The sequence below is a fragment of the Montipora foliosa genome, chromosome 2 (assembly GCF_036669935.1).
Source record: "Montipora foliosa isolate CH-2021 chromosome 2, ASM3666993v2, whole genome shotgun sequence".
NCBI lineage: Eukaryota > Metazoa > Cnidaria > Anthozoa > Scleractinia > Acroporidae > Montipora > Montipora foliosa.
Genome location: NC_090870.1, coordinates 57,369,802 through 57,387,534, shown reverse-complemented (window position 1 = coordinate 57,387,534; position 17,733 = coordinate 57,369,802). Strand labels below are relative to the sequence as shown.

Here is a 17,733-nt window from a genome sequence, read left to right as displayed (position 1 = left end):
AAGGTCCCCATCAAGTGTGCCAATACAGATACCAAAAGAAATGATTGCGCTGTCCATATCATTTTGACGATAACTGTTGCAGTGACACAGATCGGAAGAAAGGAAGAAAGAAATTTACCTCAGTCAACGGAATCGTTATTCAGGAAGAAAACCAGAGAAACACTCCACTATCCCGTATTGTCATTCCTGTTTTAACCATCCTTCAGTATACCTTTGCAGGACAATTTTGAAAACCAACAATTCAGCTCCGATTAATTTCGTATTTATATTAAACGTTTAATGCTCGAGGGGCCCGCACTGGCGAGTAAATCGTCTGGCGTGAGACAGAAGTAAAATCTATAGATCAAGTTTCAAAGTGCTGACTGGGAGTTAGAAGGGTTAATGGGGACTTTGATTGAACCTAGATGTTGTTTATAATTCCTGTAGGCACAAGAAGATTACTTCGACATCTATATATCTTATTTGATTGTTTAACCATAGATAATGCATGGAGAGGGTTTATGAAAACGGGACAGGTTCCTTTGTTTCATGTTTGTGTCCGTATGTTTGGCCTTGACCCTGCACAAAACACTCCTTTTTTCTAGAAAATAACCAATCAAATCCCTCGATTAAAATCAGTATTCGCAACTAAATTGCGTACCCGTGCACAAGCGCAGAAGCAAAAGATTGTGCAGGGTCACGGTCCATTCAACATCGATTGCAGCAACATTGTTTCTCAGCTTTTTGAAAAGTTCCTAAGGTTGGAACCAGTCCATTAACTATGGTTTTCAAAACATATAACAGGCGCCTATTTTGCGCGTTGCGAAGTATGTTTTGCGAGCCCCGCAGGGGCGAGGACAAAATACGAGCAATGAGCAAAATGTCTGCGAGTATTATTCTTTGATTGCACTCACGTGATAAGACGGCCATGTGTTTGCCAAACCAATAGGAAAATGTAGCTCAAGTTTTGCATAATAAAGACTCAATTCCCAGATGACGTTTTCGCTATTGTTCTTTTCAACCAACATGGCCGCCGTGACGTCCATGTGCAATCAAAGAATATGTTAAATAATTGAATAAGAGATTTATTATTCCACTAAACTACAAAAATGATGTTATTTTGCCGGCGAGTGTTGAAAAAAGCATCATCTGTTCTCTCAGGGCGCGTGCGAACGATGTATACATCACAACAGGCCAGCCAAAATTTCTATTAAGTTGACTGGTAAACTAAACAAAATGACGAGTGACAAGCAATGACAAGCTAAATTTTCAGGCTTTGCATCGTGTTGTAAACGATTTCTTTTCATTGAAAAACTCCCGTTTTCAGTCCGTATTTGCTCTGTTTCTAAAACCGGGTCAAACCGGGACACTACAGTGTATTAACCGTCCTTTTTTTTGCGCGTTCCTCTTTAATGGTAAAACGGCGTCATAGTGGAATAATAAAACTTTAAAAAAACGACAAAACTTTTAAGTTTATAGACATGTTTCGACAGAACACTTCTGGTCATCTTCAGTTGATTAATAGTACAAAAGCGTTTAGAAGTTGAATCGATAAGTAGGAAGAATTGCCTAATTATGCGAGTAACAACGAAATGTACAGAACGTGACCAATGTGAGAATTAAAAGGATGGTTTTTAATTTACATGTAATAATTTGTCAAAGACGGTGTAGATTTTCTCACGCCTTACTTTAAAGATACCATTTGGTCCTTAAGCAGCTAAGCGAGTTTCGAAGCTTGATTATCAGTTGGTTGGTGATCCAGCGCGTTTTCTCGTAAAGTCAAATGTAGAAAAACATTCAGTGATTGAAAGCTTGTAAAATGAAGTGAATAACATAAATCCATTGATTTTCTCACCTTGCACATACTTTTGGTTGCACGCAACACGCATCTGGGATCTTAGGCCCGAGTGTTTTGGTCTTTTATGCTTCCTATTTTTTCTCTTCTTTTTGCGGCAGGATTTGGGTTGTGGGGTTTTTCGACATTTCTTTGCTTTCTCTGTCTCTTTCGTCAGCATCAACATAATCATAATCATCATCATCATCATCATCTCCTGCTTCTTCATCGTTCTGTGTCATCGTTTTCCTGTCTCCCCTCCTGAGCGACCCATGATTGGTATACTATCTTTACACCTGGTTTGACTTCTTCTTTCTTCTCGCACTTTAATCTCAAGAGAAAACTGAACGTAACAGGTTCCCATCGTTTTTTTGATGATGGGAATATTGTGGCGAGCCTTCGATCTGAAAAAAGCGGTTCACCAGGTTATCAAAGGCAGTGAAGGCGGAAACAAGACCTGGCTATTGACGGCTTAAACATCAACTGTGCGACTGTCGTGCCATCCCCCCCCCCCTTCATTAACTGTGACATATCCACGGTTTGCCCTTTTGTTCCGAGAACACGGAGAGCTTTTGCGCAAAAACAATAAAGCAGACCAACACGCCAGAGATATTCAAGATGGGAGACGCCCTGGAAATTTAAAAACAGAAGTGAGTGATTTTGAATTTTTCTCATTTTTGATACAACGTTTTCTTTGAAATATATAAGCACATTTTATAGCAGACATTATTACCTGTGGCTTAAAGTTATATTTTTGGTTGGAGTAGACTGAGAGGTTCTCTTTGAGGTAAGAAGAAAGCTGCCGTACGCTGCAAACGCAAGTCACGTTTAAATCTCTCTGTTTCCTACATAATGTTTCCGAGTTTTCAACGTAGTTATATGTATTCTTTTGAACGTTTTTTTTTTATGAAGTTCCTTTATTCAAAGATGATCATTTTACCAGAAGCTGCCCAACTCCGCTTCCTAATGAGTCAATAAAGATTTGTCCGCCCAATAAGCGTGTTATCTGTGTAAAAAGAACGAAGAGCACAAAATAGTTAATTAATGATAAAAAAGCTTTAAGTCATTTTCCTATTTCCAGGCCAATTAAACCTATCGCGCCAATTAAGCTCCTTCGTCGTTGAGGGAACTCAATTCCTTCTGAAACTGCGACTAATCATGGCATGTGACGGTGACGATTCTCTGCGTGGGCGTCACAGAAAATGGGTTTATGGTCAACTGGGATGATAGGGTAAATTGGCCACCGTAAAGAAATTTGAAAGCTGATCGCGTTTCGAGCGTTACCCTTCGTCAGAGCGAATCGTCAATATTGTGACTGAATTCGTCAATTCGCTATGACGAATTCGCAGAACTGACAGTCGAAACGTCCAGCTTTCAAATTTCTCTACGGTGGTCAATTTACCCATTTGTGTGTTTCATTACCCCACCATCACAGCACTACAGTTTCATTAGAAAGTTAACTAAAACCCCTTTTCGATTTCTCTCTCTGCCAGGGGTCAGTTCATTTGTAAGACGGTAGCCCTATAAATGGTCGCAAGATTTATCCTGATCTCGGTTTAGGGTGTCCAATTCTAGCACCGGTCTTGAAACTTTAAGAACCAATTAAAACAGAGAAGCATAAGATGACCTCCAAAAGCAAATCAGCGGTTGGGTGCTTAATTTGAGAGAACCAGGAGGTAATCTAAACTGTGGTAACAGCAAATATAGGAAATCGTATGAACGCGAAAGCATTTCGTCATTTATAGGCACGAGTGATGTTTTGAAGTTCTTAGAATTTTAGAACTTTCACGAGTGACCATAAATCATGAAATGCACCAGCAAGTTCAGTCTGCAAGAAAATTACTCCATCGCTGTGTTTCCATAGTAATAATATAAATGATATAATTACTCGATTCTGATTGGTTGAGAGCAGTGCAGTTGAAGTGTAATACACCAGTTAAAAAGTGTAATACCTGTGCAAAGTCTGGATAACAATAGGGTTTGATCAGAACCAATCTCTTGTTTTCAAATCAAACGCGCACCCTGGATGGCGCAATTTTTCAGTGATTGCGTGATATGCGCGCGTTTCGTCTGCTTGACCATCTCGAATTTTTTCATGTATATTATTATACGTAATAAATTTGAAATAAATAGAAATTTGGAATAAATAAGCACTAGTAAATTTTTTTCAAAGACTACAAATTTTGGTCCTCCTTATTTATTCCAAATTGCACTCGAAATTATGTGATTACCTATACTAACTTCTGTATTGCACTCTGTAAGCTATTTTTGGATTCGTCATTGACCAATCAGAAACGCGATATTCTGCAGAGTATGTAATAAACTTTGAATTTCGTTGAAAACGGAATAAAAACAGCATGCGGATTTAACACCTCCACCTTTTGGACAGATAAGCTATAATTGACCTCCCCCATATCAGAAGGGGGCAGTTTCTAAAGAAACTGTGGTGCTGCGTCGATGGGGAAGTAGTATACAAAAATTGTTTTATCAACGGAGGTGATAATGTAAATTGGCCACCGTACAGAGATTCTAAAAGCTGACGTTTCGAGCGTTAGCCCTTCGTCAGAGCGAAGGACTAACGCTCTTTTGTATACTCCTCCCTGTCAGTTATACATGTAGCAAGAAAACGTTTCCCTCAGACTTACGTCTTCCTGTCGAAGAGTAAGAGCGTTTGCCGTGACGATGTAATATCTTCTTTTCCAGTTAGCATCTTTCTCGGACGATACAGAAACGCGTAAGTCTAGATGTGCGCCCGCGGTTTTCTCGCTGTACTTCGATAAAGCTTGTAACGCGACACATGTATCCTGATAGAGATAATCAAAGATGGCAAAAATAAATTATTCACGTTTAGGAACGCATATTTTTAAAGAAAATGTAACGAAGAATGCGTAGTGCGTGGAAAACTCAGACCTGTGTTGACACAAAGCCGCCCTGAGGGTCCCTTTGACTTGTAAGCCACGTCACAATTGGTCCAGCAAACTTAAGCCGTCCAAGAGCCATCTGCGCCAGCAATGCATAGGCGGTGGTCTCCACACTTAAAGCTTTATTACCAACATCCCAATGACGGGTCGCGTTCTCTGTAATTCATGAATATAAATTAAGGCATTTGACCAAATGCTCCTGGTCTTTTGTCAGTTAAATAACAACGCTGTAACAAGTTGTTTTTTACGGCTTCCTTGCAGCTCGCTAGGAATTGATGTTTTTAAAAAAAAAAACATCATATCTGCAGAATTGGTTATTGTTTTCAACGAATTTTAACGTAATTTTAGAGATTGCGCAATGGCTACCTTGTGTAATTTCCTCAAATTGGCTTTTGTTTATAATAAAAGTAGTCTCAGCTACGAAACTAGTTCATGGACACTCCAATTCCAATTTTCCAATCCGAAAGAAACAATTTAAATTGGTTCTTGTGAAGGCCCGTTTAATTAAGGTGAACCATAGTTGGTGACCGATAAGTCTACATGTCTGGCTGTTACTGCACTCACCCCTCGGGGAAATGCGATTCGCCTTAAACATGAAAAAAAAAAAAATCAAATGCAACGGACTAGCTAGCCACTTATCCCTGCCGCCGCCTTCGAAGAAATTACCACAATATCGGGCGTCACTTTTTTAATTAACGCAGATGAGCAATATAGAATTGTTGCTGAAATTTCCTTCCAGGTGGATTTCACGTTACGTCATCGCAGCCATGTTGGTGGACGAAAACAAAAGAACTCTCATTAGCTCCTTTCGTTCGTCCACCATAAATGGTGCATACATAATTGTTATCTGTGTCTCTTGACATTGGTTGAAATCCATGCACCTATTGGATAGGTACTGAGATATAACAAAAATATCAGTGACAACTATAGGACACGGCTGTTTCAGAGATGACACATTCAATGGAAATTTCTATACTTAAAGGTTGCTAAAGTTATAATAATAATAATGAATATAATAATAATTATTATTATTATTATTATTATTATTATTATTATTATGATGTTGATGATGATAATAATAATGATAATAATAACAATAAAACACAAAGACAATTTTCTGAGCTTGGTTTCGTGAGTTTGGAAAGGACTGTTTTTTCGAATGCGAGTCGTAGTATCAAAATGCTTACAAATAATAACTAGAATTTTAGAATTCAATTGAGTCTTTGACGTCATTTTTCTGGATTGAAACTTGCCATTCTCGTGTTAGATAAACACGCTTTCGAAATTTAGAGTAAAAACAGTGATATTTTTTTAATCGCACAAGCAGTTTAAATACTCCGTCTAACACTTATAACAATCCCATTAACCCGAGGAGAAGATATCGAATGATACTTAATAAGATGACGAGTTATTCCTGTGACATTAATTTAACTGTTTCGTTTATGAGTCGAAGTGTTTGAAACCACACTCTCCACCCCAATCACGATCTGATTAATGGCATGATTTTTGGTCTCCGTTGAAAGTGGGACGTTGATTCGGTCTTAATTTAAGGACAATTCTGACGATAACTGGTCTTAGAGGGGAACATTGGGATTTTCGGTTTTGCGGTTTTGGCTATTTTTTAGATCGGTTTTTCGGTTTTTGTGCTGAAAGACTTCATCGCGGTTTGCGGATTTTTCGTTTTTTAGCATCTGGTTTTCGGTTTTTGTAGAAAATACGAGCGGTTTTTCGGTTTTGTTATCCAATGTGCTTTTTGGGTTTTCCTATTTTATTCTATTTGGGTTCCGGTTTCTCTTAGATTTGAGCGGCAATTGATCTCGAATAGAGTGTTATTTATTCATTTATTTATTATTATTTTTTTATTTATTTATATGCAATTCATCAGCAATATGAAAACCATATGTACAATGAAATATTTAAGACCAAGTATAGATAAAACTATGTAAACTACATTAACTATCTTACTCAATATCATACAATAAAAGCTGCTTTCCATGAATGCCGTGTTTAGAATAATGGCTTAGATAACCTCTTTAATCAGTCGTTTGAATTGATTGAGGGGTTCTGCTTTCCTTACTTCTAATGGCAAACTGTTCCACAAAACTGCGCCACTATACCAAAAGCTCTTTTTTGTAGTAGTTTGTGCGCGGTATCGGAATATTTACCTTATTCACAGAGTCTCTCAAACAAAAACCTGGATCGCGATGGACATTTCGAGCAGAGATACTGTGCTAGTCCCTGTAGGGACTTAAATACCATTGTTGCTCTTTCAATTTGCCTTTGAGAGACTAGGGATTTCCATCTTAAGAGTTCAAATAAATTGTTAACATCAGTGCCATAGTTAGAGTAGGTCAAGACACGGGCTGCCCTGTTTTGTAGTTTTTGCAGTTTTTCCTGCAAATTTACTCCACAGTTTCCTCAAACAATATTGCAGTAGTTGAAAAGAGGTTGTACTAGGGTGTACAGTGCCTGATAAATAGAATGTAAGGCCCCATAGGGGACAAGATTCCTGTTTTCACTGACGTGATCAATAACCTTGTTTTTCCTCCGAAACAAAAGAAAACTTTTAAGTGATAATAGATCTGAATTCCCGGAGAGGTCACATGAAAACACTCTATACCCGCGAAACGCTTTACGGAAAATGAGCCCATAAAGTCCGGGCTCGAGAGAGCGGCAGAAATAAAGTCCATGACATTCATAAATACTTTGATGAAATAAAGTGTTAGTGTAGTTTGCTCTGTATGCCCCACTTGTCACCATTGTATCGGTTTTCTGACGGTTTTGTGTGCGGTTTTCGGTTTTGGCCTAATTTTTTTGCGGTTTTGCGGTTTTGGATGGTTTTTTCTTCGGTTTTGCGGTTTCTAATACACCCAATGTCCCCCTCGTCTTAGTATGCCCAAAATCTCTTACCTTTGTTGTAGATCTGACTCATAAGAAGCTTTCGGTTTGCTGAGACGCCCTTACGGCTTCCTGCCAGAGCTAAGGCGTATGTGGAAAGGGCAAGAATGTTCACTTTATGAATGCTGTTCAACTCTGTTTCAAGGAATGACACTGCATTCTGAATCCTTTGGCTTTTGTTCTAGTTTGAGGAATTTACGACATGCCATGGCATTACAATCACAAATGCAATATTTTTGAAAAATTCCTGGTTAACGTAATTTTTAAGACCACAGTGACTAGCAATCACAACTTCCTTCTATAGTTGGATAGTGAACAGGGAAGTGATGATAGGTTTGCAACACGATTTCTTTACGGCAGCTACGTCTTTCAAGTCTGTTACGAATTATTCATAACAATCTCGACCCCAAAGTTGTCTTTTGCGCATGTGTGAGGGAGAGGATCACGGGGAGATATAAGATGGGCTGTACCCGTAATCTTTCGGAACAGGAGGTGATAGTGGAGATTCCAAAATTGTTTCTGTTACAAAATGCTCAACTAGGCTAGTAGAGCATTTTCTGACAGAAACAGTCATACACCTATTTTGGGCTCTTGTGTATGCATGTGCGCAACATGCAAGAGGTATCTGTAATTTAGCCATGGAAACCTTTTATTTTTCAAACGAGAATTGAAAAGCTGATGAAACAGTGAAAGAATATCTGTTGTATTATTTTCTTCATCAGGGCCGGTGTTACAACTAATCGTCTTTAGGTAATGGGACGTGGAATTGAACGAAAAATATGTTTGCAATATGATACAGCAAAAATGTGTTACCGTTAAAATGAAAATTGAGAACCAAGGGGAGAACAAATTAATAACCATGTGACCGTTAGAGGAATTGGATAAATACGAAAGTCGAAATTCTTACGTAATATGAATTCGATAAATGAAAGAAATTACATAAGATTGCATCTCCCCTTTTCACACCGCTGATAACATTTCCCTTATTTCAGTAGAACTCATAAATTCCAGCCGCAATGGTATTCGTAAAGCTCATCACCAGGGATAACACCTCTTAACCCTCAGGCTAAAATAAAAAGACGACATGTAATCTTATGCTATTTTCTTTCATTTAGCTCGTTCATATCACGTCATACTTTCGTATTTATCTAATTCCTTTCTAACGGTCTCATAGTATGTTCTCTCTCTAGGTTGTCAATTTTGATTTTAACGGTATCACATTTTTGCTGTATCATATTGCAAACGTACAATTTTTTCGTTCAAATTGTAACCTCCCTTTAGCCACAGACTATCACTTCTTACACCCTGCATTGCCTTTCGAAATATTGGTAAATACAACAGATATTCCTTCACAGTTTGATCAGCCTTTCACTTCTCGTTCGTTCCCAGTTACACGCTGACTAGATCCTTCACCAGGATTCGGTGCTTCTTTCCATGTTACGTTAGTCCTTTTAGACTGGCAGCAGTCTCGTTTTTGCTCTAGAATCATTGAAACAAAGTTAACGCGTAAGTTGAACTTTCAATGGCTGAAACTGCGGATGGCAAATACTGCGGGCATTGGGTTCTAACCAACGCTCGCGGTATTTGCGATCCGCAGCTTCAGCATTGAAAGTTCAACGTATGCGTTTTTCTCTATGGGTTAGGGAGATGGCACAGTGGTGAGAGCACTCGCCTCCTACCAATGTGACCAGTGTTCCATTCCCAGACTCGGTGTGGATTGAGTTTGCTGGTTCTCTACTCTGCATCGAGACGTTTTCTCCAGGTACTCCGGTTTCCCCTCTCCTCCAAAACCAACATTTGATTTGATTTGTCTTAATTTGATAATTTGTTTATTTCAGGTTACAGTGTCCCCAATTAGTGCTCCAGTGCTAGAACGACTAGACACTAAATAAAGTTCCTTTCCTCTTCTTTACGATTCTTGAGCAAAAGGGAGACTGAGCGCAGTCTATGGTCTTTGCTGCTACAATTTAACTTTCATTTTCACTTTTCTTTGAAGACTTCACTTCGTTTATTTTATCTCTGCTTACACCTCTATGAAATATTTATATCTTCAGAAATTTTAACATACTTGACTACCGAGTTGTCCACACATTTCTTAATGTTTAAGGAATAGGATCATGCGCAGAAAGAAGATTTGCAGCTCTCTGACAAGATTGTACCCACAGTCTCATGGACAGGAATTTAGTTGGGACTACGAAAACATACGAACACATATTCAACATACGTTCCCGACACCTTTTCTTGTAACTTTGGGCAAAAGAGGGTTATTCTGGAGAATGACATCAACCATTAATTAATTTATTCTTGCGAGGAGATTATTTTACCTGGCGATTGCAACCACACTCCACCAGAGACACTAAAACAAAAGCTGTCATTGCGACATCTCCATGGACACCACCCTATTACAAAGAAAGATCGCAATTGTTTTACAGCATACTCACAGACTAGCTTTTGACAAGGGATTCTAAACACTGAAAATCAAGCGTTTACAAGCGACAAATAACTTACCATCATCGATTTATGGATGATATCTTTCATTTCGGGAAACGCACCATCCCGGCGTTGGTTTTCAAGAATCCAACTCACTGAGTCACAAACAAGGGTCTCGTCCATGGCGATCCCATCAAATTTGTCAGCCGCACAAAACACTCTTGCGGCAAATGCTGTCAACCTGAGTTTTTTAGGATCGAAACACATTGGTTAGAAGTTAATGGTTACACGACTAGTTTGTAGTTGAAGACCGCTATCAGTTTCGAGGGCGAAAGGTATATTTTCATTTGGGTCATTCACCTTTGCATTTCATGGGCTGAAACTCAAGTTATCCAATTTCACACATAAACGATGCCGACCGTAGAAAAACACAGTCTTTGTATTTCATCTCTAAGTGACTTATAATTCAACAGGGAAATAGCTAAGCATTTTTTCAAGTTACGAAATATTTCTTTGCCCATCCCTTCCGGTCCTAACAGCGACGTAAAAATAACCGAATTTGACTGTTTAAAACGAGTAACATCCCACGATACTTTTTTTAAGCTTCCCTATAAGTGTTCACGTCGGTCATATCAAGTTGCTTCCTGGTTGGCTGGCCCTAACGTAGCCGTACCCTTAACCCCCCCCCCCCCCCCCTCACTTCCCCGAAAGAAGAACCTTTTTTTCTTTCGGGGAGAGGGTACGGCTACTCGTAGGCCAAGCTGCTGTTTTAACTTTTAGAACTGAAGTCATCTGTAGGCGAGAGGACGTTCTCATAGCCGTCGTCGATGTTATTCTTGCTTAAAGGGGCACTGTCAACTAAGGGTGCGTTCGATTGACCGTATTCCGGGATAGGAATACATAGAATAGAAGTCTAAAATCTTTGGTTTTTACGAAGATTCACATTAAAATTGTCAAAGACCTGCCAGAATGCTGTTTTAAACATATCTTTATTATCCTTGTTGCTTCAAAACGCCAGAGATACCGTTTTAAATCATCACTCCACGTATTCTTATTCCGGAATAGGGTCAATCGAATGCACCCTAAATTTGCTGTCAAAATCTACTTTAGTGATTTAGCTCGCACGTACAACATTCCTGACAACCCACTAACACTTGAAGATTTGAAATAAATTTATGGCACGTCTCCAAAATAAAAATAAAAACTGGCAAGTTTTTTCAAGTTTCAATCCATTTCCATTCTCTCCATCCTTGGCTGCAGACAACAAAGAATAGCTTCAGTGCACTTCAATGGTTAATGACAACAAAAGTACAGCATTATTGTTTGGTTTTCATTGATACAAAGACGTGTTTAAGTGTTCTGAAGTTTGACTAAAATAGCGTAACACTACCCCATTAAGCACTTTTCAAGATTACAGAAACACCTACCACGTGCTACCAGGGCGGGATTCTCCAAACGCGCTGAAGGATTTGTCCTCTCTACGGTAATTTAAAGCCCGCTGATAACCTAGATAGAAGTGAAGACGAAAACGTCTCAAACACTGATATAATTGAGAAAATGTCATGTGAACAAAGTTAATAGAATTGAGTCAAACTGAGAAACAAAAACCAATGTGGCTGTACACGTAACAAAACAGCACACGTTGCATTGACAAATGATGTGTTTTAAAGACTTGCGTGACGTGGCGTGCTTCATCATTCACTTCGTCAAGAGAATATTAGGCATGAGAGCGAATTCCCCATATTTGGCCCCCGCACGATGCAAATTATTTAAAATCTATTTTTATTAGCTGTGTGTAACACTGCGTGGTTATTTCAGGACGACACCTTATGGGGCAGTTGGTGTGAAAGCGGACTGCTCGGTAATGGTTAACAACAGACGAAAATATCCTTCGCAGCCCTGGCTCGATCTAAAATAGATTTCTGGTAATTATCACGGGGCTCAGGGATTCCCTCTCTTACCATATATTCTCTTGATTTCGTTTAGAAGTGACTCTTAGATGAATCACATTGAAACAAAGTTAAATGAAACAAAAAAACGAGCCGAGGCTTGTATAAACGACAAACTTTAGCGGATCGCAGTTTTCCCAGAGACAACCTTTGTCAAAAGATATGGACACTTTGTCAGTTTATCCTTCCCAATCCCTGAATAATGTTGGGCCGTCAAGGCCAAACACTTATTAAAAGTGTTGCGCGAGGTATGGTCTTCAATATTGTCCAGGGGAAAGGGAGAGAATCTTCGCAGGGCTGTAGTTGTCGATGGGAATTAGGCGTAACTTATACTTAATCTACTAGAAAAAGGAATGAAAATGGTGTGTCCCCAAACGTTTTGGCCAGGATAGTAGATTCAGGTGATACATTTTCTGCGATACCATTCGATACAAGTGTCAATTTAAGGGTGTCTTCGTTGTTTAAAAGCTGAGACATTTGATGAGGAAGGCTAAAATTTTCGAACTGTGCATGACTATTTTCCTGTGGTAGTGAAAGAGATTGTGTCAGCTAGCCAGGCTAACCCATAAATCAAAAAGCAGGTTTAGGGGACACAAGCCTAAAGCTTAGTGGTTGGCTCTTTAAATGAGCAATCGGAAGGTCAAGGGTTCCACCCATTAACGTCACACGTTTTTTTCCACTAGTAGTATTTTCGATTCATCATCGTAAAGATTTCTATACTTGAATCGAAAAACGAGTCCCTTCAAAGGAAGAAATTACGGAGTACACTCACCCGATTGAATCAGTACATATGCACGAGACTCTATGTCAGCGGTTACCTGTCCAGTTTTCAACAGATATTGCAAAACGTACACATTAGGAGCCAAGAACATCATTGTCTGCTCGCCACAACCCATGGGCATGCGTAAAAGATTTTCTAAGCCACCAGATATTAAACTAGTGACCGCTGGTCCAATGAAATTTCCTTGAAAACACAATAGGCATAATATCTTGTTAGTAATGAGGTCTATAAGACTTGTTTCTTGTCGTGCTGTCGGCGTGACGAGCATGGGTTAACTTGGTAATTGTGACTGGCTGGAATCGAATATACATTTTATATTGCGGAAACTGATAATTCATCACAGTTCATCACTTCACTATCTGGAGAGATCAGGCCTTCCCTGACGAAACATCGGTAATGTAAAAGAATTTAGCCAAAGATCCAGCGTTGCTTTACGTGTTAACACGTTCTTTTTAAAAATCACCAGGATCGAACGCCTTCGCTTGTTCCATTAGGCCTTGTTTACCAATGATTTTCTCAAGCTTGCACTAGATACAGGTTCCAAAATAAAGTTACGGACGGTGCCTACTACTGTTATTGCGCATACGTTGTGCGCATCTCGAGATACTCGGATTTCCTATGGATGATGCTTATTAATACAGGGATATTTTTGCACGGTTCAAAACTATGCGGAGAAAGCAGAACTTTGCAAGTGCTCTTGGTATTTAAAAAGAAAACTGGGGATAACCATGCATTTTTCAGAGATGATTAAGCTTCAATTTGGAAAAGAAAGCGATACATTGCTTTGTATTTCAAAGCTTTTTACCCCCATTTTTCTTTTTGGATTTCAATAACACTTGTTAAGATCTGCTTTTCCCGCATATTCAGTAAACCGCGCAAAAACACCTTTGAATTAGTAGGCACCGTCATTAATTGCATGCATTTCTCGACATGAAAGACATTACCAGTTAGCAACATGCGAGCTGCAATTGATCCGGGTATTGCCCGAGAAGGAACATCGAGGGCCACGGTATCAATCTGCATATCGTTGTGAACAACACCTAGAAAAAAATAAAGCTCATTACTTGGGTCTTAACTCGGTCATCTATACAAGAGATTCAAGTTGAGAAACGTAATGACGGTGAACTAAAAGTAACCAAAAATTAATTGGATGATAGTGATATCAAAGACGACGATGATGTGATGATGATGATGATGATGATAATGATGATGATGATGATGGCGTATTGTGTAAACAATATTATCTGGCTTACGATCGTGTTTGAGTCCGGTTGCAGGGCTGGATGAGTTTGTCGTGTCTGGTTTTTCATCTCGTAAAACACCTAAAAGGAATAAAACGCCGTGATTCTTAAGTGATATCTGGAAGCAACGTGCTTATAGACCTTATTCATGAATGGCACCTTTTTTATTATTCTCTTGCTTATGAGCAAATTAGCCTACCAAGCCTCATTTTAGAACAAGAATTCTTTTCAATTCACTGCATGTATGGTATCGAGACTTGGTAGGCTAATTTGCACATGGATAAAAGAAATATAAATTGACCACCATTTATGAATAAGGTCTTCGAAAATGTATTCGAATATTTAGGCTTTAATCATTCACACAGCATGAAAGGATTAAAAATATGCTTCATTTCTTTGTGTAGTCGCCATTCCAAAAGATCTGACTCTTGCTCATGGACAACTGACGCAATGGCGAACTCTAGTGCTTCTAGTATCTCTTATTAGGGGCATTACGAAATGACGACGACGACGCCAACGAGAACGTTTTCTAAAAGTATTATTTCCCCTTGTCAGTAATAATTTCGTGATAACTCCAATTGGAAAGTGTTTATTAACATTGCGGGAATAAAATTGGCATGAATGGTGTGGTTGTTTGGGAAGAAAATTAAAATACTTCGTCCGGTTCTCGCGTCCACTACACAACCTCAAAATGTGCTCAATTTACGTCGTTGTCAGGACTAGGACAGCGAAGAAATGTACCAAAATGCAAAACGCAGATGCAGGGCGTGCAGATCCTTTGTTTTTGTTCATTAAGGCCCCATTCAGACTAGGTGACCGTTCGGCGGCACTGTGCCCGGGCACTTATAAAATGGACGTTGTTAAGACACCTCAGTTCTAACAATGCAATGATTTCTTCCTTCGTCCACTTTGCACCGGCCGTCATTATCGTGACTGCATCGCAGGTAAGCATAGGAAAAAGCATGGGAACTGACGAAAGCGTATTAAGACGTGTTCCCGTTCCTGGGAACGGTGCCTGTCAGTGAGTACTACTACCCTTGAAGATAATAGAGAGCTTTAGATTCTAGTACGTGAACGACTACGAGTACGAGATTTTCCCATAGAACAACACTGAGCGCGCGCAAACCAGCGCGGGAAAAACTTGATACCGTCGTCATTTTAGTACGAGCTTTTGCAAAAATGTCTTCTTGTCAGTCAAGTCAACAACACGGTAGCAGTTTTAGCATTTTTTGATTAGCAAAAAGGCTCATTTACCAGCAACAAGAATAATTGAGCAACCTATAGTGCTAACAAAGAGTAAGATTAATCGTACGGGTTATAAATTTCCCAAGTATTTTCGCTAAAAACGGGTAGTCAAAACTCGTCAAAGGTCAAAGGTCCCTAGTGTCTGTGCCCGGGCAAGGTGCTCAAACTTTTGCTCGGGCACTAACAAAAAGCTATGTCCAGACTAGTGCCCATTCCCGAGAACCGGGCACGGGCACCTAGTCTGAACGGGGCCTAAGCCCATTGTTTTGTGGCGTTTTCGTAGCCGTCGCCGTCGTACTATCGTAAGGTCCCTAGTACTAATGGTAATGGTAGCCAATGTATATGTATTTTTTAGACTTGTCGATCTCTCGTGCAGATAACAACTCACCTTCTTCTCCAAAATAGGTTATTAAAGAATGTATTTTCTCTACTTGCCTTGCGGATCAAGAACAAATGAGTACGTTGTACGTTGTTCAACTCCCTCGGGCTGTAACAGAAAAGCAAATAAACTAGAAATTAAAAATGATTTTTGTCTTTTTTTCAAATTATTAATTTCAGTTTCTTTTGTTTACCATGAGCTAGTCTACACCGTGGAAAAAAGGCCAGTTGTTCTGTTTATACTCAAGAGCTTCAATGACATTCCTATCTTTTTTCTGCTAGCTTTGCGACAGTGCTATACGCATCCTAGAGCTGAGAATAAATTAGTTCCTAGAACCTTGAAGAGTAAAGCATCGCGCAACTGAGCGGAAGATCGTAGAGTTGATTTCCTGGTCAAACAACAGCCGTCTCCAACAACGTATCAGGGCGAGGAAAGCATGTTGTGAAAGACCTATGTTTTGACTATGTTTACTGAAGAAGATGAAGCGGAATAAATTCCAATGTTTATGTGTTGACATATCTTATTCTTGTCCTTCGTTTTATATGTGAGCTTCTGACCCGGGCTGTGGGGAAACACAACTGATTGATTGTACCCAAAATACGCCGGAAACCTTTGACGGTCTTAAAATAACAATTATCCTAGCAATCATTCTTGATGGATGAACATTTTCTGCTGAAGTTTAGATAATCGCGTCAATCGACGATGAGGTTTTTGTAAGCCACTGGGCTTGAAAAAGAAAGAACCAGAAGATCTTAGCTTCGTGTACCACCGACTAGGTGATCCGAAAGTTATAATTTCTTTATTACATTCTCAAGCTTATTTGACTGCGAAGATGGCTTCAATAAATGGGGAAATGGAAAGTCAAATTATCTCAGATGAAATTAAACAGACAAAACGAATGTCGGTTTCAGTGAGAGGGTAAAACCGGATTACCCGGAGAGAAGGCTTTTGAAGCAGAGTAGGGAACCGACAAACGCCACTCACGTGTGACTTTCATTCCGGCAATCGAACCCAGGGGCCCGTTTCTCTAAAATCCTGAAAAATTTTCGGTGCAGAAAAGCCATTTACGAAATTGCAATCTGATTGTTTTAAAGAGCTGGTCTTTTAACATTTTCAAGATATCAAAAAGCAAAATGATTGTAGAGTTTGATGACTGAAAACCTCTCCGTTCTAAAGATACAGTGGAATTTTCCTTGGTTACCCGAAAAGGCCCGGAAATTAAGTCGCGCAACTTTGAAGAGCAGGCAACAGATCGCATAGATGTGAGGCGAGTGGTCATAGGCTCGAACATTGGCATAACTAGCACCTGGGACCTTAAAATATCCACAGTGAAAGTGTATAGTGAAAGTGAACTGGTTCTTCGTTTAGACGTTCTACTGTTCTTGAATATCGATGACAAACTTTAGGTCACGTCTCATATCACTAATAGTGTGAGATGATAAAGACATCAACCACAGTGTCCTTTCTGATGGTATGGTAAGATCTGCCTTAATCTGCCTCACTTGCTACTGTTGATTATCTGCTTTCAAGAAGAAGATAAATTACATAATATTGTCCGACTCATAACATTTGGGGGGGGGGAGGGGAGGGGGATATTATGAATGTTAACTTTTCGGAGACACTTAAGGCTTTACCACAACTAAGATGCTTCTGATCACCACGTCGCTTGAGACAACATCGTTCATAATAGGTGATAGGTCAGGGAGCAACGCAACCGCTTTTACTGTAATTGGAAGCATTCCAAGCTTGACGGGTGTTATGGGAAACGAAACAGAAGCTGCGTCGTTGCTGCTGACAGAGAGCAGCATAACCGCTGACTTTTCGCCCGCAGGGACACTGGTGCAAAACTCTTTGCCCTCCTCCAGGCTGATTTTAATCTAGAGAAGGAAAGAACGGGGAATAAAGTCAATGCTATGCCGGAGACTACGAACGCTTGTATTTCCAGTTTTGGGTAAATAAAGTATCCCTCCTAAACCAAGATAATTTGTCCCTTGAACAAACTGATCGAGTGTTTCTCTTTAGCGGCTGAAATCCTTGACATTATTAAGTTGCAAGCCATGTCTACCCATATTGTCT

At 39.6% G+C, this 17,733-nt stretch overlaps 1 protein-coding gene across 1 annotated transcript in view; it reads right to left on the bottom strand.

The window, feature by feature from the left end:
• LOC137993659 (venom factor-like) overlaps positions 1–17,733 on the bottom strand; it is a 57,152-nt gene that overhangs the window by 12,237 nt on the left and 27,182 nt on the right. Inside the window, 15 exon segments of the mRNA XM_068839625.1 lie at positions 1,835–1,878; positions 1,881–1,986; positions 2,056–2,210; positions 2,754–2,819; positions 4,459–4,617; positions 4,724–4,890; positions 7,645–7,813; positions 9,957–10,031; positions 10,141–10,303; positions 11,490–11,568; positions 12,784–12,975; positions 13,737–13,832; positions 14,046–14,114; positions 15,714–15,765; positions 17,292–17,534. Of these exon segments, the coding sequence (XP_068695726.1) occupies positions 1,835–1,878; positions 1,881–1,986; positions 2,056–2,210; positions 2,754–2,819; positions 4,459–4,617; positions 4,724–4,890; positions 7,645–7,813; positions 9,957–10,031; positions 10,141–10,303; positions 11,490–11,568; positions 12,784–12,975; positions 13,737–13,832; positions 14,046–14,114; positions 15,714–15,765; positions 17,292–17,534 (1,835 nt within the window).